Genomic DNA, 21,303 nt, shown 5'->3' with positions numbered 1-21,303 from the left:
ATTAAAAAGCTGGTGCTCATTTCCTGGTCAAAATCTCCCCTGGGTATTTTTATTCTCCATTAACATTCCTTCTGGGGATTGAATTCTGGTCCTTTGCTTCCTGTCCTGTTCCTGTTCAGATGTTAATCAGCTGTTGCATTCTATTCCAGTTACATGTTAGTGATGCTAGCATTTCTTGGTCAATGTTGACCAGTCCTGGCTTCTATAAAAGAATTAGGGAAGCTAAGCTACTCTTGACACAGCAGAGAGTAGATAATAAAATGCACATTTAAGGGTGTAGAGTGCAACTGAATTATGGGGACTGAGATCTTTGTATTGTGGAAGGAGAGAGCAGGACTAAGAAAAGTGTGATTCTGATAATTTTTAAGAGAATTCTGCATGGTGCAGTGGATGTGACTGATACATGATATGTCCTGTGGTATTTCCATTCAACAGGAACTGTGTATGACTGGAGTCCAGGGATTTAATTTTCTTTGGAAATGTGTTAGGTGTTAAGTAGGGCTTGTTACATGGACTGTTGTTCAACAGCTAGCCTGATCCCTTTTTCTTGATAGCTCTTGGAATTGTTCCCATGCAGAGAACAGAGGTTTCTGCCTAAGTCAAGGTTAATTGGTATGGAAAAGCAGGAATGAGCAATAATCCTCCTGAAATTCTATTTTAATCCAAGAGTCCCTATAATGCTATTACTCAGATCTGAATCGTGAGCATTAACATACAAGCAGAACTGAGATGTGAGTCTGCATTGGAGCTGTCATCCTTTTCTTTTAAAATGAGCTTCAACATAGCCAGCAGTAGAATGGATCTGAACATTCTTTTGAGATGCCTTCTCTGAATGAAAAGATCTCTCTCATTAAATGTTAAAAGGCCCTTTAATAACCTTGCAGTCCTTTTCTATCGTGCTTGGCACCAGCAGTCTACAGGTGCTGTTTTTAACTTCACACTGCTTGTTTTCATGTCCTGGCCAGACATCCCTTGGTGCAGTTATTGCATTATCCATCTCCCTGGTTGGTTGTCTTGGTCAGGCTTTCTGCAGCAGCTGCTCAGGTAGTCTGGCTTGGGACTTCTGAAATCTAAGGTTTCCTCTATCCATAAGCACAGGAAGGAAACTTTGTGTTTGCTTTTCATGAAGCTAGTCAGGAAATATTGATACCTCCTAAAGCAGGATGTGCCAATATCCTGTATTGGATATGCATGCAGAATATAGGTCGGCCTACAGAGAGCAATATTCCAGGTTAACTGTGGTGATCAGATATATGTCACAGGACATTTGGTTTTCTTACTTGTAGGTATTGTACCTGCAAGTTTTTGGAGTGTGCTGACACTGATAGCCACAAAAAAAATCTTTCTGTAGTGTTGCATTAGAAACAAATGTGACTGTGATTGTGTTATGGAATGTATTTTTTCATTAACACGAATTTATCTTTCTGAATAAAAAGCAGTGCTAAAGAAATGCTGCTGTTAAGAGGAAAAAGCTGGAAAAGTGATACAGTACCTGAAATAAGAAACTGTATCTGCATTATAATCACTGTATTTTTCTTGAGGAAGGGACTCTGCTGACCCTCAGCAGTGGTAAGAAGGCTGTTTTATAAGGTCAGAAAAGGCAACACAGGACAAGGTGATGATGAGGAAAAGCCTGCAAGTCCTCTGCCTCTTTGCAAGGAGTGTTCAGCTGCTGCAACTACAAGCAGGCAGAAGTTGTGTGCATCTTAGAATCAAACTGTTGGCTACCTCAGGTCTCAAGGGACTTGCCAAATATGAGGAAGACACTAGGTGCCTATAAATGTTGCCTTTTTTATTTCACCTGTTCTTTCCCTTTTTGTCCAAAGCTTTCCTGTTTGAACCTTCCTTTCTCTGCTAGGGACCTCTTTCTTGTTACTGGATATAAAGCAATGCTCATGGGTGGTGGTGTGGTTTTGTATGCATGCCAAGTGGCTGTTTATTCTGTACAGGGCCCACAGAACTGTCTTAAGCAATTCCGTGTGAGATGACATCTATTTGTGGTGTGTGGTAAAGGTTTTGGCTTTCTCAGATCACACAGAGAACAGAGCTACCCTGCAAGTGGATTTTACACTGAGGGATGCTCTCTGGTAAAGTCAGCTAGACTCAAGCCTGTGTGCTGCCTGTGCAGCTGCACTCTGTCACTGTGTTGTGGTTAATCCCAGCTGGCAACCAAACACCACGCAGGCACTGGTCACTCTCCCCTCTGCTCCCAGGGGGATGGGGAGGAGAACTGGAAAAAAGTAAAACCTGTGGGTTGGGATTAGAGTTCTTTAATAATTTAAATGAAGTAAAATATAATAACAGTTGTAATGGAGAGAGGGAGAGGAACAAAGCCTGAGAAAAACAAGGGATGCACAATGCAGTTGGTCACCACCCGCTGACCAATGCCCAGCCTCTTCCCAAGGACCAGCTGGCACTTTCCAGAAACTCCCCCCAATTTATGTACTGAGCATGATGCCATTAAGTATGGAATATTCCTTTGCTTGGTTTGGGTCAGCTGTCCTGACTGTGCTCCCTCTGAGCTTAGTCAGCTGTCCTGGCTATGCTTCCTCCCAGCTTCTCATGCACCTTGTCACTGGTGCAAGAAACTGAAAATTCCTTGAGTTAGAGTAAACACTGCATAGTAACAACTGAACCATCAGTGTGTTACCAACATCATTCTCATCCCAAATCCCAACCACAGCACTGTACCTGCTACCAGAAAGAAAATTAACTCTGTCCCAGCTGTAACCACGACATGGTGTCCCTGTGAAGAAAGAGTTTGTGTGTTTTGTCAGTGTGAGCCTCGTGGCCCTTAGTAAGCCATTCCAGTGAAGCTTTTATCGTGAGTGACCTTAGAAATCCTACTGGAACAACAGTGGGTAATAGCTAGAAGACAATAGAATTGGACCTACTGCAGGTGATAGACTGGTAGACTGTAAATGTTAAGGAGCATTACTGATGAGAGGTGGAAAGGATAGATAAAAAGAACTAGGAGTTTTAGTTTCCTCTTGTACAGTGCTAATTAAAATAGCTGAAGAGCTGCCTTCTGCTGTAGCTCCAGGCTAAAATTGAGCTTCTGCAGGGTAGTCTTAATGTGGACTTGACAGCAAGCTCCTTCAGAGAGAGACTTGTGAATAGTGTGATGAGCAGAATTAGTGCCTTCTTCTATTTCTGGATATTACCTATATCCATTTCTGCTTTGGAGCACAAGGTCCATCTGTTCTGCAGAGAGTATCTGCTCCTCTCTGAACAGAGGTGTGGTGAATTGAACCACCTCGGGATTCTCACTCTGTGGTAGCAAGAGATGCTCAGTTATTGTAGATGAGGAGGCCTTTGCTGTGCTGTTCACTGAAGGGATGTCTGCAAAACAAAATTAGGTTTGTGTGGAAGAGGGGTTGGAGCAGAATGACAGCAATTGGATTCTGGATGGTGGACAGGAATGCAGGTGGGGAAGCAGGGACACCTGGAGCTATGTAGAAAAACCGGCTGCCTTTCCATGGTCAGCAACTGGTCTGCACAGGCATCCTGCTCGGTGGAGAGATGGTTAAAAGACCTGTGCTTTCTGGGATACAGTGAAGACGTGGAGCTTTTACAGTGAAGGCATTTTACCTGGCATTAGATAGTGGTCTGATGGTGCAGCAGTTTGCTGTTGACTTCTGCCCTGTCACCTGGCTGTGGGTTGCTCTGAGCATGCCTGGTTGTTTCCATGTTTTGTGCTGATAGGTGACTGACACCAAGTTTCCTTTCTCACGTTTCAGGAGCTGTTGGCCAGATGCTGCTGAATACTGACAGGAGAAAGCTGATTCGGAGACAAACGACCAGAAATGTTTGGACACGTCGTCACTTTGGATCTGTAAGTCCTTGCTTGAGGGAAAGTTGCCTGGCAGCCTTGTGAGTTTTTAACTATCTATGGAAATTCTCAGATCATGAGGGTAGATTTCAAATCCTGGTATCTTTTCCAGGTAAGTGGGGATGAGATGGCAGGTAGCATAGTTGCTGCCTCTAGGATAGGAAGCAGGAGAATTCTGTTTGAGCCTGAGGAACAGTGTGCTGAGAGACAGGGAGGCCTTTGGCATGTTCGTTCTGAGCACAGCTGCAGTGGAAACATGCATGGACCCATGGGTGCAGCTGTTCCTGGAAACCTCTGTCTGTCTGCCATGTGGCTGGTGGTTATGCCATGATGCTGAACCAGCTTCTGCTGGGAATTGATGGAAGCAGATTCAAGCTATGCTGGTCTGATCCTTCCTGGAGGTGCATTTTCTCCCTTTCTTTCTCCTATCATAATTTACAGTTTGCCCCACAGAGTAGTTCCACTGTTGTGAAGCTGATTTTCCGTGTGCTAGTTGAGACCCGACTCCAGCATTGTAACAAGGAAAGTGGCCAGACAGCTTGTTGGGGCAGGGCCAGCACTTCAATTTGTTTTGGCAGAACTTGATTTTGCATGGTCCTGGTTTCTTGCTTGTTCCTTTCACCTTCAGTCTGACTCTCCCTGCATGTGTATTGCTGCTCCACACCCGGCCTCCTGTCCCACCTCTCAGGGCTTCATGCCACTGACATGGAAAAAGTAGCACAGCAGCAATAGTGCTTCAGGGAAAGGTAGGCTTTACTGAAGGCTTTACTCTCATGCCAGTGGCAGAGTGATGGCTACAAAGCTACTCTCTTACAGCTGACTAACCCAGATTAACCCAACTCTCTTCTTGTAGTGATGGGTACCTATTGTGGTAGTTTCCACTGGCAACTAAGCATCACAAAGCTGTTGGCTCACTTCTTACTCCTCAGTGGAATGGGGAGAGATTTTGGAAAGAAATAAAATTTTGTTGGTTGAGATACTGACAGTTAAATGGACAGAAAAGGAAGGGATCATAATAAAATAAGTAAAATATGCAAAACAAGGGGTGCACAGTGCATTTTCTCACCACTTGCTGACCAATGCCCATCCTGAGCGGTGGTGCATGGCCACCTTTTCCCATAGTTTGTATACTGACCATGATACCATATGATATGGAACATCCCTTTGGGCAATGGGGGTCAGCTGTCCTGGCCATGTCACCTCTCAGCTTCTTGTGCCCCTCATCCTACTCACTGATAGGGTGAGAAGCTGAAGAATCTTTTCCTTAATGTAAACACTGCTTAGCAACATCTAAAACATCAATGTGTTATCAACATTATTCTCATCCGAAATCCAAAGCACAGCACTTGTTAGCTATTAGGAAGAAAATTAACTCTATCCCAGACAAAACCAGTTAAATACCCCAGGCTTTGACCAGAGAGGAAGGTTGTGTCTGTTCCTGTTTTGTATCCATGGTTGGCTGGATATTTTACAGAAGTCTGTTAACAGCAAGGTAGAGTGTGATATATTGCTTGATGGCAATCAGAGAGTAGCTTGCCCTCCTCCCTTGTGGAGGTGTGGGTTATCACAGCTCTAGGCACAAATGTTTTGGCTCAAACAAAAGCCTGATAATTGCCAGCTCATTTGTGGGTGAAAAACACTGACTTAAAAGAGTGAGTGAGATAATTGTTAGCAGCACCAAACTTCTGTACTGAAGGCTTCACAGTTAGCATCCCTGTGCAGTGGCAGGGAAGATTAGCTGGGAGGGTCCCATTCTAAAGGAGGTTTGTTTAGTCCTTTCTGGAACCAATGTTGCTTTGAAGCCATTGCTTCATCAGTTTTGAGTTTATGTGATTCCAGTTGCCTGAGCGCCTTGAATATTTCCTTGCCTTTCTGGCTCTTGCTGGGCTATGAGGCCAGGTATTTGTAAGTTCATTTTCATTACTTTCAGAAGATCTGATGTGGGTTGAGGCAGGTATCTGGAATGAGGTGGCCATCCCAGTTGTGCTTGGCTATAAATATTCCCTATGCTTTACATAATTATGGGATGAGATTTCAAGCTGGCTGTTTTGGTGGATGCTAAGCTATTGGTTTCTCTTCTTCAGGTCATCTGAGTGAGTGTCCTGACTTCATGAGGCTTTGAATTTAAGCCCAGGCTGGTAAGTGCTCATATCCTTATGAACTAGAGAAATTGTTGTGATTTCATCTGGGCATATCTTCGTGTACATCTCCTGTCCTTAGCCTGGCAGAAATTGACAGAAGAGTCCCCTAGATCACCTGTTTGATAGCGGGCCATTTACAAACCTTCTTGTGGCTTTTCTTTTTGAAAGAGAGAAATGTCTTCCCAGCAAATCAGACCTATCTGTTTTGCTTAGGGATACAGTGAAATGTGCATTCAGTATTATGGATGTAATTTTTCTAAAATATTAGAGATCTCTGCATCTACTTGAGTCTTTTTAGGAAAAGGGACTTTGAGGGAATACTGCAGCAAGGGGAAGTTCCCAGCATTCTGATAAGAGAGATTTACAGGTTAGTCCTAGGAAGTTGTTTGTGTTTGTGGAAAGGTGTGAGAAACTTTTGTGAGCTCATGTTTATAGCAGAGTGAAGGGTGGCTTGCAAATGTACCTGTGAAGTGTAAAGCCTGTTATGGCTTGGGACTGCTCTGTGCTTGGTGCAGACACCTCCCACTTGCCTTCCTCTCGGGGACTCGGTCTGGGTGTCAAAAGAGGCAGCTAGATAAGAATTGGAGAGAATTTTTGAGGATAAGAACTGGAGAGAATTCTCAAGGCTCTGTTTAGACTCTTACCATGTAAAACGCCACTGTCCAACACACAAAGCGAGTGAAGTCTGCTTGGTCACGGGCCCCGTGGTAGCCATCGACTCAGGTATGTAAAAGGGAGTTGTGTGGCCCTGCTTGTAGAAGTGGGGAGAGAGTGTGATCTGAGTGGACACAGGTCCTGCACTTTGAAGGGCTGCAGGTCAGTTGCTGAGGATTGCAGAGATGCTAGACTTGCTGAGTGTAAGGGTCTTGCAAGGGGAATAAGAATTTGGCACTTACTCCAAATAGGACAACTATGAATGATGCATATGTTGTTGTCACCGAGGAAAGTCTGGTACTGTGCTCTGCAGCACCTGCTTGATAGCTCTGAGACTTCTTGTCTTGTGTACAGCAAGGGTGGTTGACATTTTGGCTGCTTGTGGGGAAGTCTTCCTGCCCTCAACTGCAGACCTAGAAGATGGAAAGGAAGGTGTTTTTCTGTGTGTACAAGACAGCTGCTTTTCTTCTACCCTCTTTTTTGCTCTTGTACTGTTCTGGCAGCAGGAAGAATCCCAGCATAGCTAGGGTGAAGGAACAAATCTTTCCACTAGTGGTACAGCTGCATGTCTGCATATTGTGCACTTATTCCCTCTAGGGGTGGTGAGGCACTGGAACAAGTTGCCTGGAGAGGCTGTGAACTCCTCATCCCTGGAGGTTCGAGGCCAGGCTGGATGGGGCTCTGAGCAACCTGGTCTAGTGGAAGGTGTCCCTGTCCATGGCAGGGGGGTTGAAATGAGATGATCTTTAAGGTCCCTTCCAACCCAAACCATTCTATGTTGCAAAATCTGGCCTTAAATACCAAGGGGTCAAAACCATTACTCCCTAATTTGATGCCACCTGTGACTTGGGGGTTGTCTTTGTCTTTTCTGCCAGAGTAATCAGTTCTCCTCCTAACAAATCTCCTGTGGTCTGCTGCACTAGTCCCAGTGTAAGCCAAAAAATTCTGGACTCTTTAATGGCTGAAGTCTCCTCCCACACAGTCCCTGCTGACAGTGACAGGACATGATCAATAACTCCTGTTCCAGCTGTCAGTGCTGCCTGTAAGGCTTGCAGTTTCCATATTGAAAAAGGCCTTTCCTAAAGAGCCTGATCAATATGCTGCTGTGAGGTCTGTTCTCATTTGCTATATATAATCCGGACACACAAACTACGTGAGTGAGCGTGTGTAGAGGGGGGAGAGGATGTGCCAGCCCTCTGCTCTCCCTAGCTGGGAGAAGGACACTGCTGCCTCTTACATTGCTCCCTCTCCTGCAGCTGCTGCTCAAGGCTTGTGGCTACATCCTTTACCTGCTCTATTAGCACTCTGCATGGGGACCTGCTCTGGGACTTCAGGGGAGCCAAATTCCTGCCGGGTCACTTCCAGGGTTCAATGGAGCAGCCGCGACTCTCTGTTCTGTGCACTTTCTGCTGTTGGTAGGTAACACGCTTTCGGAGCCACGCAGGTGGGAGGATGTCGAGCACAGCCCCGTCAAAGAAGCCTTACCGCAAGGCGCCCCCGCAGCACCGCGAAATCCGACATGAGGTGCCCATCATTCGTGACGACCAGGACGGAGTGATCTTGGCTGAGCAGAGTCAGGTAACAACTTGCCGGGTGACAAAGGGCTTAACACCATTGCACCAGCAAATAGGGTTTAGTTACACCGAGGCAGGCCAGCTCGAGCAGGCAGAGGGGTTTGAGGTTTGCAACCTGAACTTCTCCTCATCGTGGTCCCTGGAGTCCAGCAGTGAGAAGGAAGTGGCAGGGTGCAGAACAGAGTTGAACGTCAAGAGCCAGACTACTGTCTCTCCAGCACTTCAGCGTGGAGGGAAGATGGGGCAGCGAAGTGGGAAGCGGTGCCCGAACCGCAGTCGTGGGCACCGCAGCAAGTTTGTGAGCCGTAGCATGGAGACAGTTCTGGTGTCTGGAGATGAAGGACACCATCCCACTTGCTCTTTCAAGAGCAGAAGCCTGGAACGCTCACTTATATTTAAAGAGCCTCCTGAAGTCCTGACACCGAGGAAGTTTCGTGTCTCCTCTACACACCTGCCTCTCAAAGGGATCCTGAAGCAGACCAGCATGACTGGCTCATGCCCTGAGAGCTTATGCAAGTCCCGCTCAGTAGAGACACTTTGCCATGGTCGTGGCTCACGCAAATGCAGTGATCCTCAGCTCTGCCTCAGCCCTAGGGAGAAGCGCTCCCTGGAGCAAAGCAGTAGCAGGGCCGCTGACTCTGTCAAGCGCAGGGAGAAGATCACAGAGGAAAAGCTGCAGTTCTCAAAATTCCTGGATGAGATTACCCAGCGGGTGCTGAGTCCCTACCGCTTGCGCTCACTGGGAGAGACCAGGGGAGCAGAACAAGACCAGAACTCTCCCCTTTTTCCCAGAAGCTCCGTGCCAGAAGGCCAAGGGGAAGGTCGCCTAAAAGGGGGCAAAACCAAGCATGCAACTGAAAGATCCCCCTGCCCAAGCAGAAGAAAAGCAGAAAAGAAAAGTGAGGGGCTGGGAATGGCTTCAGGCCAGAGAAAGTATGCTGAGGAAGCTGAGAGAGTTTCCAGACTAAGAAAGAAACCTGTCCTTGGGAGGAAGGACAGTAAGGGAAAACTCCTTTCCTTGGAGAGAAGGGTAGTAGATCTGTGTCAGTATGAGCTGCAGCAGCTGGCAGACTTGGGGCTGGCAGGGACATCCTCTGGGCAGCAGCATTCACTGTCTTCATGGAAAAACAGTGCAGAGGGCAGAAGGGATGAAAGCAGTCCCAGTTCACAGCTATTACAGCCGCACCATCAGTGTGCTAAGCTTGGGCAGAAGCATACAGTGGAGCCGAACTACCCAGAGAAAGGATCCTGCTCCACTCCAACATGCTGGAGTCGGGAGGAGGGGCCTACCCCATCTAGATCCTCCCCTTCCTTCAACCTGGCACTGAACAAGGTAGGTGCCAGGGTCACCAACTTGCAGGCAGGGCTCTGACAAAGGCCAAACCCCTACCTGGATCTCATCTAATCTGTAATGCCAGGGCAGAGACTGAGAGCAGGCCCCCAGACCTCATGTTGTGGGTGCTTAATCATCAGAAGTTGCTCTCTTGTGGGTGCCACTCATGGCTGTGCTAGAGGCTGGGTATATCGTCCTGGGAGTAACCAGCTTTGGCCCAGGAGTTAAGGAAGGTAGAAACTGGTGCTGTTCTCCCCACTGCAAACTTCCCAGGTGTTTGCTGGTTGGAGGCCCTTCAGGCTGCTGAGTCGTAGGTGTGTGCAGGAGGCAGGCAGCTCCGCTGTCAGGAGGTGCTGGGATGTTCCTAGTGCTCTGTGTGTGCCCTGTGCCTGGCTGCCTCAGCATACTTGATCTTTGTGTGATGGCTGTTTCAGGACATTTAAGCTTTCTCCTCTTTTCTCTAGCCTGCTTTCAGGCAATGCCATTACCCTGTATTAATAAGAATCACATTATCCCCTTTGCCTGGTCACTATCATCTGCTGTTTGTGTATATGTGGGGGCAGGGGAGGCAGTTGCTAGATAATTCTGGGTGAATTAACTGATTGCCATGTGGAATCAGGAGGTAAGAAAACAATTGATGGATACTTTGCCCTTAGGAACAGGAAGGTAAATGCAGGTGTTAAAGACCATTCTTTTAAAGTGTGAATTAATGAAGAAAGCAGTCCCATGATGTCTTAAGGCCAGAACTGGGATGGTGTACTTTATGGAATTGGTAGCAGCAAAACAGCCTTGTCCTTGGCTGTCTGACATGGTCTCTCAGCCCAGAGCTGACTGTGACACTTAATAAACTGTCTGAAGTGTGGCTGCACTTGGGTTTGTGAAGTGCTCTTGGTATCAAGTACCAAAATAATCCATGGGCCTTTTGGACTTTGTGAGAATGGTCAGAGTCTTGGCTTTCACAAAAAAAAAAGTTGTTTCTCATGCTAATTAAATATCTCCCAGCAATCCTGGCAGGCAGCAGCCATCTCATGGGTTAGCACAGAGAGTTCAGAATAGCTGAGCTGTGTGCTCCTGTCACTGCTCTCTGTCTCCTTGTTCTGCACCAGCTATCTCTGGGGATCTTGCCCGTAACATTTTCTTTTACAGCTTTTCCTGGCCTTTAGCATTTCTTCTGCTATCCTAGAATAGTTTCAGAGGCTGGTTTCAGGTCTGCAAAAAGAAACCTCTTTTTGCAGCACAATCTGGGACATATAATTGGTAGCCACATTTTTCAGCTCCCAAATGATTCTCACTCGTGATTTTTTGTGGGGCTTCAGGGGCCCCACAAGTAATTGCTGTGGTGACTAGTAAATCCTGTGTATGCTGGCCTGTGAGATTCCTCCTGCCCACCAGCTGTGAATGTGGAGGAAGCTGAAAGACCTAAGGTGATGGTGTTACCAAAGAGATGCTGAGATTGCACCATGGGAGGGTAAAGTTACCTAACTTGTGTGGTGGTTTCTAGTCTTCTACCAGAACCAGAGCACACAGTGTGTTTTGGTATCAGGCAGCTGAGCAGTGTATACAAATCCTTGTAGTTCAAAGCTTGTCTAGTGTGAACTGTCAGGGCAGGGGAGGAAGAGTCACCGCTAGGGTCTAGCCACCAAGACTGCCTTTTAGGACAGACAGTGTGAGAGACCAACTCCTCTTCTAAAAGAATCTCACAGCTGTTTTCTTCCCTGTGCAGGAACCCTTGACGGATGCAGAAAGGATGAAGTAAGTGTCCTGCTCCCCCTTTATGCCTGTCATACTGCAACTGTGTGGGTGCTGATTCCTCACATCCTGCTTGTGCCACCTGCGCAGTGAAGCTGACTGGCCCTGCAGGCTCCTCTCAGATCTTCAATCTTCTTGGGGCCGTGTGGGCAGAGCTTTGCTCTGTGCCTTGCCAACCTGTGCCTTGCATGTCCCTCCCGCTGGAGGAGGAGGGAACATGGATCCCCAGTGCAGATGCAGGCAGAGGAGTTGGTGGATGTGAAAGAAAGTAGATGAAGTCTTTAACAGAGATGAAGAGAGGATTTTTCCCTTCTATTCATCCAACCTGGACTGGGATAAATTATTGATTGGTTTTCATTCATCAGTGAGGGACACTGGAGCTGTACAGCTCATCTGTCTTTATGCAAGCACTGTAACCTGAGAGGGAGCTGGGAGCTATGGCTGGCCAGCTGGCATGTACTTCTTTTCCCCTGCTCCAAGAGTGTTTGTCTGTCTGTCCTTACAGAGATGTACCTCTTGCTTCATGCATTGGAATTTCCTGAGTGTTCAGTTCCTGACTTCCTGGGGCCCCTGTGAGGGCTCTTGGGCCCTAGTGCAGGGCAGTGGGGTGGGGGCTGGTGTGGAATACTCCTTGTGCACTCAGTGGTACCTTGCTCCTGGCTCCTGCCCCAGGCTGCTGCAGCATGAGAATGAGGAGCTTCGTCGACGGCTGACATACGTGACTAACAAAATGGAGGCAATGGAGAGGGAACTGGAGTCAGGTCAGGACTACCTGGAGATGGAACTGGGCCAGAACCGTGAGGAGCTGGAGAAGTTCAAGGACAAATTCCGTAGGTATGACAAAGAAAATGAGAGGAGTAGAGTTAGAAAGATCCCTCACACCAAAGACTCCCTCAGCTGGCATGAGCAGGTTGTGCCCTGTTGTGCAAATCAAAGGTGTGCTGCATCCTTGAAAAGGTGCACCTCCAGACTCCAGGGGAGATAAAGGCTCTGCAGCCATTACTTCTTCCCAGGTACGGTGTAGGAATGCTGCCAGCATGAAGGGTTGATGGCAGGGAATTCTTCATCTGTTGGATGTAAGCAGGTGTGCAAAAAAATCCGCTGGTGGCTGCAGAAAAATACATCATTGCTTTACCTGAAAAGTACCTCAGTTAAAAATCAGTGCCAGTCACTTGTCATGTGCTTAGATGTGACATAGCTCAGAGGAGTCCTCCAAAGTCATCTACATCCCCTCCTGCAGGATCCTTTCACCCCCCCAGCCTCATCTTGCCTCCAGTGACTTGAGGTCTGAAAGCAATCATGTGTCAGAGGTGAAGCATAGTTAATATGCCTGGTTGTCTTAGTAGCAATCTTTCTGAGTTCTGGAGTTGGTGGTTTTCTTGGCACCTATGAAGCCAACTTGAGTAGGTGCCTGAGATCCATTCCCAAGCATACAAACTTGTTTCTGTAGGTTGCAGAACAGCTACACTGCTTCCCAGAGAACCAACCAAGACCTGGAGGAGAAGCTGCATGCCCTGGTGAGTACCCTATTAAGTCACTAGAGAGATGAGGTGCAAGAGACCAGTGTGTTTTAGGAGCAGATGGGGGAAGGGGCCCTGTCTTTACCCAGCAGATGTGGCAGCGGGTGAGGGGTGAGGTTTTGGCCATGATCATCTACTCCCCATTCTGGCTGGTGTCATGAGTGGTTTTCTTGATTTACTGAGCCTGTACTTGGTCATGCATGAGAGCTTTGGTTCCTCACAACATAAGTGCATGGTATTCCGTCATGTTGCTTCAGTCCCTCTCAAAGTGCCAGGGATGTCAGCTAGTCCTGGGGTGGTCATCCTGGGAGGACGGGGGCAGTCAGAGCAGAGCCAATGTGCGTGTATGTCTGTTGTGTGCATTCATAACACTCATGGCTGTTTCTTTTCTCTCCCTCCCCCTCTCTTTCTCTTTCTCCTCCCCACGCTGCCGCTGGCACACTCTGGGCGCACTCACCTCTCAGGCCTCTCTCAGCCAAAGCTGGATTTTTGCAGTTGCGTCTTTTCGTTTGTGTGTTTTTCCTTTTTGCGTGTCTCGGCCTGTTGGTCTCATTGTCAATCCCACATACACCATCTCAGATGGAGGGGCCCCAGCCCTCGTCCAGCCAAGGGCTCACCTGGTATCCAGCAGCTGCCCGCAGATGCAGCAGGTCCTAGCTTGCAGGGCTCCATCTTAAGAGTGTTTGACTCTGAGCCAGCTGGAGCATGACATGTTGGGAAGTGGTGCCCATAAGCTGCAGCACTGCATAAGGTGTGGATGGCTGTGAGCCTTGTTTGCTCCCTTTCCTTCCCTTCCTGAGCTGTGAGCAGGCAAGTCAAATAGCTGAGGTTCTGATTGGCTCTGTGTAGCCCAGGATGAGATTTCTTTGGTTCTAGAACTTGAATTTCTTGGGTTAATATTCGCTACCAATTATTCATTGTGCTGGTGACTGAAGAGGCTGCATACTGCTGAAGTACTGGCTCCCTTATCCGCCTGCCTGTTGCTGTGCTGTACCTGTGATGCACAGCTGGCCTGCTGGTCACAGCCTCACAACACCCTTGGGCAGTTTGGAAGAACTTCTTGAGACAGTGACAGCTTAGTTGTTCTGAGGTGTTGTCCCTCTTTGCTGTTACATCTGAGTCTCTGTCGGCCCTGTACCTGAACTGTTAGGGAGTCTGAAGAGGCAAGGTTGCCTGCTTTATGAAGGACATTAGCTGAACTTCAAATGCCGCGACAGGTCCTTTTACTTACTAGAGCAAGGCTTAAACTCTTGCGAGATGGTGCCTTCCCCTTTTTGTCCATTCAGTATTGACTGTTGGATCTTTTCTGGCAGTTTTCTTGTTTCGGTTTCCCCAGGAAGGAGGGCTGGGTATCAATCTCAGAGGTCTTTGCTGTCAGTGGCAGGTTGGGATTGATCACTCAAAACCACTAGCTTTTTGTGAGGCACCATGGGAACCATGGGCAGAGAGGAAACCTGCTGGTGCTGCAAGAAGAGGTACTGCATTGAGGAGGTTCAGACTCAACCTGTTGTCCCTGTAGCTAGCAGAGCAGCTGGTCCCATTTGGCTTTTGGAATCACCTTCCTTTGAAAAGGGTTGTCTCCCTTGTCTGTCCGTATGTCTGTCTGTCTGTCTGGAAGTTTTTTGTATCCCAGCTGAACATGTCATTGTGCTTATGCTTGGGCTGAGGTGGGTGGTACAGCCAGGTTCTGTGCTAGGGAGTTTTAAACCTGGTATTCTTGCATCCCAGATTAAAAAGGCAGAAATGGACCGCAAGACGCTGGACTGGGAGATTGTAGAGCTCACTAATAAATTGCTTGATGCCAAAACCACCATCAATAAGCTGGAGGAACTCAATGTAAGTGTCAATCTGCAAATGGCTGTGAAAGTGTGTGAGGTGTGGGCTTTTCCTTTTGTTCAAAGACATTAGTGTAAAGGAGCACATGAATGACTCCAGTGTGTATGGAAATGCAGGAGCTGTGCAGGAGCAGGGACAGGGACAAACAGAAGAGGGTCTGAGGGGTTGAACAGGGAAGAATGGATCTTCAAGTTTGATGTATTTGCTCTTTTAAGCTTAGGGTTTGACTTGAGTCTGGGCTGTACTTAAGGAGGGGTCATTCACTCAAGAGCTGGGAGGGAGCTGATGCCTTTTCTACACCATTAATGTAGAAGTTCCTGGATCCAGTGCTTGTCTCTGTTAACTGCTCTCAACTCCTTCCAATCTGTCTGCATCATTAGATAGAGCTGAGCTGTGGGATGGGAGAGAAAATGTGGGATTTTTGGGGATGGTTAAAATCTCCAGAGGGAGAGGGGCTTGATACACTGACAGAGGATATGCCAGGAACAAGGACTGGAGTTGAAAGGCTGAAGTAAGAAAATACATAAGAGTATGGGGAGGAGGGAATGAGAGTGCCCTCATGAACGATTCATCAGATGCCTCTTCTGGTTTCTGTTCAAACAGTATGTGGTCAGTTGGTGCCTTTTTGGGTAAGAGTTTGGGCGAGTCTGACAGTGTTATACACCTGTGCCCTCTCTTGCAGGAACGCTATCGACAGGACTGTAACCTTGCAGTACAGCTGCTCAAGTGTAACAAGTCTCACTTCAGGAACCACAAGTTTGCTGATGTGAGTAGTAATCCTGCTGAGGTGGGGAAGAAGGGCTTATGGGCTTTGACTGCATTTTGCTTTCTCCAGCTTTCTCCACAGGGCTGCTGGCCTCTCATCCTTCAGTCTCAGAGGTGGGGGAGGTTTCTGTCCCATTCCCACTGAGAAGGCAGCACAGAGCTTCTGCCAGCTCCTCTTTCATGACAGCTCCATTTCACAGTTCAGCCAGGAGCTGTTATAAAAAGCACAATAACCTTGAACTTGATAGTCTGCTGGGTGCATGCTGGTAGCTGGCAGGAGAACAGACCTCTCTCTTACTTTCCTCCATCCTTTTTCCTTCCTCTCCTAGCCACATGGAAGGGCCATACTGCCTCATAAGAAACAGCAGTAGTCTGACCCAATGTTACTTACTACTCTGAGGAGAAATGTGTGAGGCAGCATTCAGGGTTTTCTAGGCCTTCTGAGCAGGAGAAGCTGGTGCCAACTCACTGCCCCTTGTGGGGAGGGATGAGGGTGCAGGCAGCTCAGCTCAGCCTGCTCTCATCTCCTTTCACATTAGTAGCATCAATTCTTTGGTTGAAAGTATCATCCAGGCCCTTAGCCCAGCTCCCTCTTTGCCATACCTCTAGTCTCTGTCCCTTCTTGTGTTCCTCTCAGCAAACTACATGCTTGTCTTTTTTAACTTAGCAGGTGACCACTATGTCACCCTCCCCCATTGTGTCTCAAATTAGCACTCTTGAGGTCAGTGTATCAGTTACTGCTGGGGTAACCTTGACCTCTCTCCCAGCTGTCCCCCCTCTCTGGAGCTTTGAATTCTGCCCCCCAAAGCACTGTGTTCCACATGGCTGCCACTGGAGGGGGTTTGGTGCTGAGCAGGTGTGCACACAGCCTGCCTCACAGCCAGCTGTTGTTATGCAGTATGCCCTGCATGCCCAGATGTGGGTGCAGTTTCCTTCTGGCTGTGATGGGACAGACCTCGCTGTGCCACTGAGTGGCTTGGGGACCTCTGCTCTCCATGATTCACTTGTCTGTGGTGACCCAGGTGAGGGCAGCTTGGCAGGGTAGTGGGGAGAGCAGTAGTGCCCATTTGCAGGATGAGGGGTAGTGCTTACCCCCGGTGAGACCCCAGTCCAACAACTTTTGTAATAAGCCCTTATGTTTGGCTCTGTGAAATGGAGAGAGTGAGGAAGCATGGTGACATGTTGGAGTCGGTAGGAACACAGGAAGGCATCGATCCTGGTCTGCAGGCAGGCTGCCAAGGCAGCATGACTGCAATTATGCATTCAGGGAGCATTGTGGATCTCAGCAGTGGGGGAATCTAGAGTCACTTCAGTGCAACCACCAGCTGATTTTCCACAGATCAATAGACCCCTTCCTAACATGTGCTGGCTGGGCCTTATCTCTGTGCTCACAAGCATGTGAGACTGAGCCCATGTGCTGTCTTTACTGTGTGCTTTGCCACATGGGGCCTGTGAACCATGGCCTAGAAGCATGACTGCTGTGACAGCTAGAGAGCCTTGTTAGTCACTCATGAGGCAGGTTTGCTTTGAAAAAAGATACCCTTCTGAAGGCAAGGTAGGTGAATGTTAGGGTCAAGATAATGACTACAAAATACACATGTAGGTTGGTTGGAAAACGCAGATTATATGAAACTAAATTACTTGCGTGGTAGCCCCTTCTAATGTCCTTTTCCTTCTCCCTAGCTTCCCTATGAGCTGCAGGACATGGTGAATAAACATTTGCACAGCGCACAGGAGTCTGCAGGCCCTGGCCAAGAGGCAGCCCACACCTTGGCTCCATCTGATGTTGTGCCCACCTCAGTCATCGCCAGAGTCTTGGAGAAACCAGAATCTCTGGTTCTGAATTCAGCCAAGTCTAGCAGTGGCAGCTGTCCCATGGCTGAGGATGTCTTTGTGCATGTGGACATGAGCGGAGCCCTTCCTGATGCCTGCAACAGTGCAGGGCAGATGGGGAAGGAGGGAGGAGATGCGGGGAAACAGCAGAATGGTGGCTGCAAGCCGCAGAGTAGCGTGGAAAGTGTGCCTGAGGAGGTGCCTGCCTTTGAGAAGCTAAGCCCGTACCCTACTCCCTCACCTCCCCATCCTATGTACCCGGGGCGCAAAGTGATTGAATTCTCTGAGGACAAGGTAAGGATCCCAAAGAACAGCCCCCTGCCCAACTGTACGTATGCTACGCGCCAGGCCATCTCCCTCAGCCTGGTGCAGAGCGAAGACGAGAGCTGTGACAGGCACCGGACACTCCCCAGCAGCCCTGCTTCAGAAGGGCACCGTTCAGCCTCCAGCTGTTCCTGTCAGCAGTCCCCCAAAGCAGCCAGGGCTCACGGCTCTTCCCAGAGCAGCCCATTCAGCAGCCCTCCCCAAATCCCGAGCGCCTTTGCCAGCTCTGCCAGCTCTGAGGAGGACCTGCTGGCTAACTGGCAGCGTATGTTTGTGGATAAGGCACCCCCCACCTCGGAGCGAGTGCTGATGAACCGCACGGCTTTCAGCCGTGATACAGCCCCCGAGCTCCAGAAGAGGTTCAGCCGCTCCATGCAGGAGTTGGGTAGGGCATCCTCAGCTTACTCAGATGGTGAGGAGTCTGCACAGAGCTGCAGCTGGACCGTGAGCCGGGACTCAAGCGTGGACACAGACAGCACTGAGTCCAGAGCCCGCAGGAGCCATTTCTCCTCAGACTATGGTACAGATTTCTCCCAGGATGAAGCCCAGAAGCTGTTGCTTGAAAGCGGTGGAGGCACTGCTGAGCCTGAAAGCCCCTCACCAGAGAAGCACAAGGACTATGTAGACCTTGGCTTGCCTGAGAGCCCAGCTGAGGAGAGAGAAATGCTGCTCCAGGGAAACAAGGAGAGCAGCCAAGGAGGTGTCCAAGAGGAAAGTGGAGAAGGCAGAGTCAAGCCTCCTTTCAGTCGGCCGCACCGCAGCCCCAAGAGGATGGGGGTGCACCACTTACATCGCAAAGACAGTCTGACACAAGCCCAGGAGCAGGGCAACCTTCTCAGCTGAGGCAGAGCAAGAAGCAGCCATGCTTAGCAGAGCTGTGGGATGCCCCCATCAGTCCACCTGAGGGAGAAGCCTCCCTTAGTACCCTCCTCCCGGGGAAACTCTGCTCTGAGGTTTTATATTTATTCTCTTCTTTTGCTGCCTGGAAGAGCTGGGATCTCCCTTCCCTGGCACCTCAGACCCTCAGTACAAGCACACACAGTGTGCAGAAGCACACCCACTGCCCCAACACACTTGCAGCTCTCTTCACAGCCTCACAGTGGTGCCTGTACCAGAGCTAGTTCTTGGTACCCCTTGTCCTGGTGCCTGTGCCTCTTTTTGCTCTCATCCCCCTTCCCACTCAGGTACCTGAGGCCCTGGGTGCTCTCTTGTTGTTTCCCCGCAGCTGCTCTGCTCTCTTTTAACTTGTGCCAACAGGGCAGAGTGCCTGTGTGGTGCTGTCTGATCCCCTGGGAGCCCCAGCGGCTGTGAGTGGGGCACAAGGACTCTCCCAGCAGATGGCTGTGTGCCGTGGGGATGAGCTGGGATTGCTGGTGTCTCATTTTCCTCCTGGATTTTGTTTTCCCCAGCCACCCACTGGATGAGTCTTCAGAATCTGCCTCTGCAGGTCGCTGTCATGTGTCTCCAGGACTGGGCTCAGCACCTGGTCCCCACTGAAGCAATGCACAGGGGCTGTTGCTGTGGTGTGGGGCATGGGTGCTGCTTGCTGAGGTGGTTTGGGGAGGCAGTGTCTGCTGGGCTCTGGGGTTTGTATTTGTGTGTCTCCTCCCTTACACCTCTTCCCCTGTTCTCTGTGCTGTTTTGTTTGAACGGTGCTGATGCTTTGCTCTTGGGTGGGCTTCTTTCTTCTTTCCAAGCCTTTGGTTTTGGGGTGTATTGTTTTCTCTTTTCCCCCACCCTGCATAAACAGACACAGCTGTTGGCAGCCGGTCTGATGCCTGCACTGAGGGTGTGTTGAGGAGTCTCAGCTATCAGAGCTGCACTTCCCTCTGATCCTGGCCTCCAGCCTGCAGAAACCCCTCCAGATTTAAGAACAAGGTTTTGCCCCAGGCAAGCAAGGCGTGAAGGATGCTACTGGGCTTTTCTGGGAAGGGCTTGGTGCAGGGCCAGCAGGGATGTGAGGGCAGCATGCTGAGGAGCTGCTCCCTGCAGATGCACTACCTCATGGCTCGGCAGCAGCCCTTCACCAGGGTCTCCTTGCACGCCCCCTTCTCTGGGGGGCTCCAGGCTCTGGTGCCTCTCTGGGGCCTCCCTTCCTGGGTAGGGCTCTGTGTGTTTTTCCTAGTGTAGTGTGGTATTGTGTGACTTTTCTTCTCAGTCTTGTGTGCTCAGTGTCTTGTTGGGGGTGGGAGGGAAGGGGAGAGGTCTGTAGATGTAGGTATTTTTTTGAGGGCTTACAAAGCCCAGGCCTCCTGTTTTAATTTTGTCCTGTGCCCTTGTCTGTCTGGTGTTTTTTGGCTTTCCTGGGAGTGCAGGGCAGAGAACAGCCCAGTTCCCTTCACCATACCCCCTTCAAACCCTGCCCTCAGCCTGCTGTCTGGTTTTTGAGTTGGGTTTGTGTTGTCCTCCCACCCTACACCATGTGGGCCCTTCATTGGGCTGGAGGAGAGCATCCTTCTCTCCAGGAGGGAGCATCTGTTCATATGCTTACATCAAGATTTGCAGCCAAGAGCTGTTTGGGGGGCCTGCTCCCCTCCCCAAACCCCTGTCTCTGTAAAGGGCTTGCAGCTTGTAGCTGGGGCCAGCCAGGGCTTCAGCTTGAGCCTGGAGGCTCCAGGGCCAGTGAAGGGGAGCTGCAGGCCTCTCTGGCAAGTTGTGTAGGTTGTTTTATGTACCCTGGGCAGAGCTGCTGCCTGCACCTCACCTTGTTTCCCACCTGGAACAGTTGTAGAGTTGGATGCCACCCTCTGGTGGGGAGGTGGGACTCAGTATTTCACTGCAGTGTTTCGCTGTGCAGACAGGCTGAGAGTGGGAGCCTCCTCTGAGCCTGGAGTGTTCATCTCCCCTGTCCCAGTTGAGGAGGGGCGAGGGGGTTGTCCTTGTGTTTGCTGCCATCAGCCACTCCACTGCTGCATTTCTTTTGTTCTTCTGCAGCACTGCTGAGGGTTTGCATCTGCAGCAGCTGCCAGATCCTGCCTCACAGATGTCACCTGGGGTTGGCTGCTCACTGAGTGAGCTGCTCTGGCTCTGAGGCTGCTGGTGGCCTGCAGTGGGGGAGGCATTGCCTCCCAGGGCTCAGCCCCATCTTCCCTGAATCCTGGCATGCTGGTCAGTGGACAAAACTCTTTTGCTGAGGCAGCTGGTGCTGATGATGCTGAACAGTGCTGGCTTCACTCTGCTTTTGGTGAAGGCAGACTGAAAAGCAAAACAGTGGAGGGGTGGAAAGGTATTCCCACCACCTCACCAGACACTTGTGCTTTGCAGCATTAGGATGATGGCAGAGGTTGAGGGGGACTGGTGGCCTCAAGCAGCAGCGGAGCCCTCTCTTGCCCTGTGGGCATTGTGTCCTCTGCACTCCTGCCACCTCCAGCAGTACTGGCTCTGGGGCCTTGAGTCCGAGTTCCAGTGTCCCAACTCCAGACTGTTAATCTGTAACTAATGTGTTTTTTTCTGAGATTTTCAAACTGATGTATATTTTAAGACCAGAAATAAACTATTTTAAAAGTAGATGGCAATGGCTACATTGTACTTGATACTAAGTAAGACCTGGACTGGAATGATCCTGAGCGTGTGAAGCTGTAGCTACTCATGGTACAGTGTCCCAAGTTTGTTGAACTGTGTGTGCCACCCATTGTCTTGTCCAGGGAGCATGATCCTGTGACCTGTAAGCTGGTGCTGTTAGCACCCCTCAGTGTTACTCTTAAGATTCTGCCTACCCTGTTTCACATATTTTGCTGGCTGT

The 21,303-nt window shown here is 49.4% G+C and overlaps 1 protein-coding gene across 4 annotated transcripts in view; it reads left to right on the top strand.

Moving 5' to 3' along the window:
* Positions 1 to 21,062, top strand: part of TJAP1 (tight junction associated protein 1) — a 40,273-nt gene extending 19,211 nt beyond the window's left edge. For all 4 annotated transcript variants that reach the window (XM_041404320.1, XM_041404321.1, XM_041404322.1 and 1 more), the window contains exons 3-11: positions 3,741 to 3,835; positions 5,917 to 5,970; positions 8,047 to 8,205; positions 11,258 to 11,286; positions 11,956 to 12,117; positions 12,734 to 12,800; positions 14,532 to 14,639; positions 15,322 to 15,405; positions 17,088 to 21,062. In XM_041404320.1, coding sequence (XP_041260254.1) covers positions 8,080 to 8,205; positions 11,258 to 11,286; positions 11,956 to 12,117; positions 12,734 to 12,800; positions 14,532 to 14,639; positions 15,322 to 15,405; positions 17,088 to 18,404 — 1,893 coding nt within the window. In that variant the 5' untranslated portion in view covers positions 3,741 to 3,835; positions 5,917 to 5,970; positions 8,047 to 8,079 and the 3' untranslated portion in view covers positions 18,405 to 21,062. The remainder of the gene's footprint in view (positions 1 to 3,740; positions 3,836 to 5,916; positions 5,971 to 8,046; positions 8,206 to 11,257; positions 11,287 to 11,955; positions 12,118 to 12,733; positions 12,801 to 14,531; positions 14,640 to 15,321; positions 15,406 to 17,087) is intronic.
* Positions 21,063 to 21,303: the final 241 nt, after the last annotated feature.

The sequence above is a fragment of the Onychostruthus taczanowskii genome, unplaced genomic scaffold (assembly GCF_017590055.1).
Source record: "Onychostruthus taczanowskii isolate IOZ18803 unplaced genomic scaffold, ASM1759005v1 scaffold21, whole genome shotgun sequence".
Taxonomy (NCBI): domain Eukaryota; kingdom Metazoa; phylum Chordata; class Aves; order Passeriformes; family Passeridae; genus Onychostruthus; species Onychostruthus taczanowskii.
This window is presented reverse-complemented; position numbering and strand designations above follow the sequence as displayed.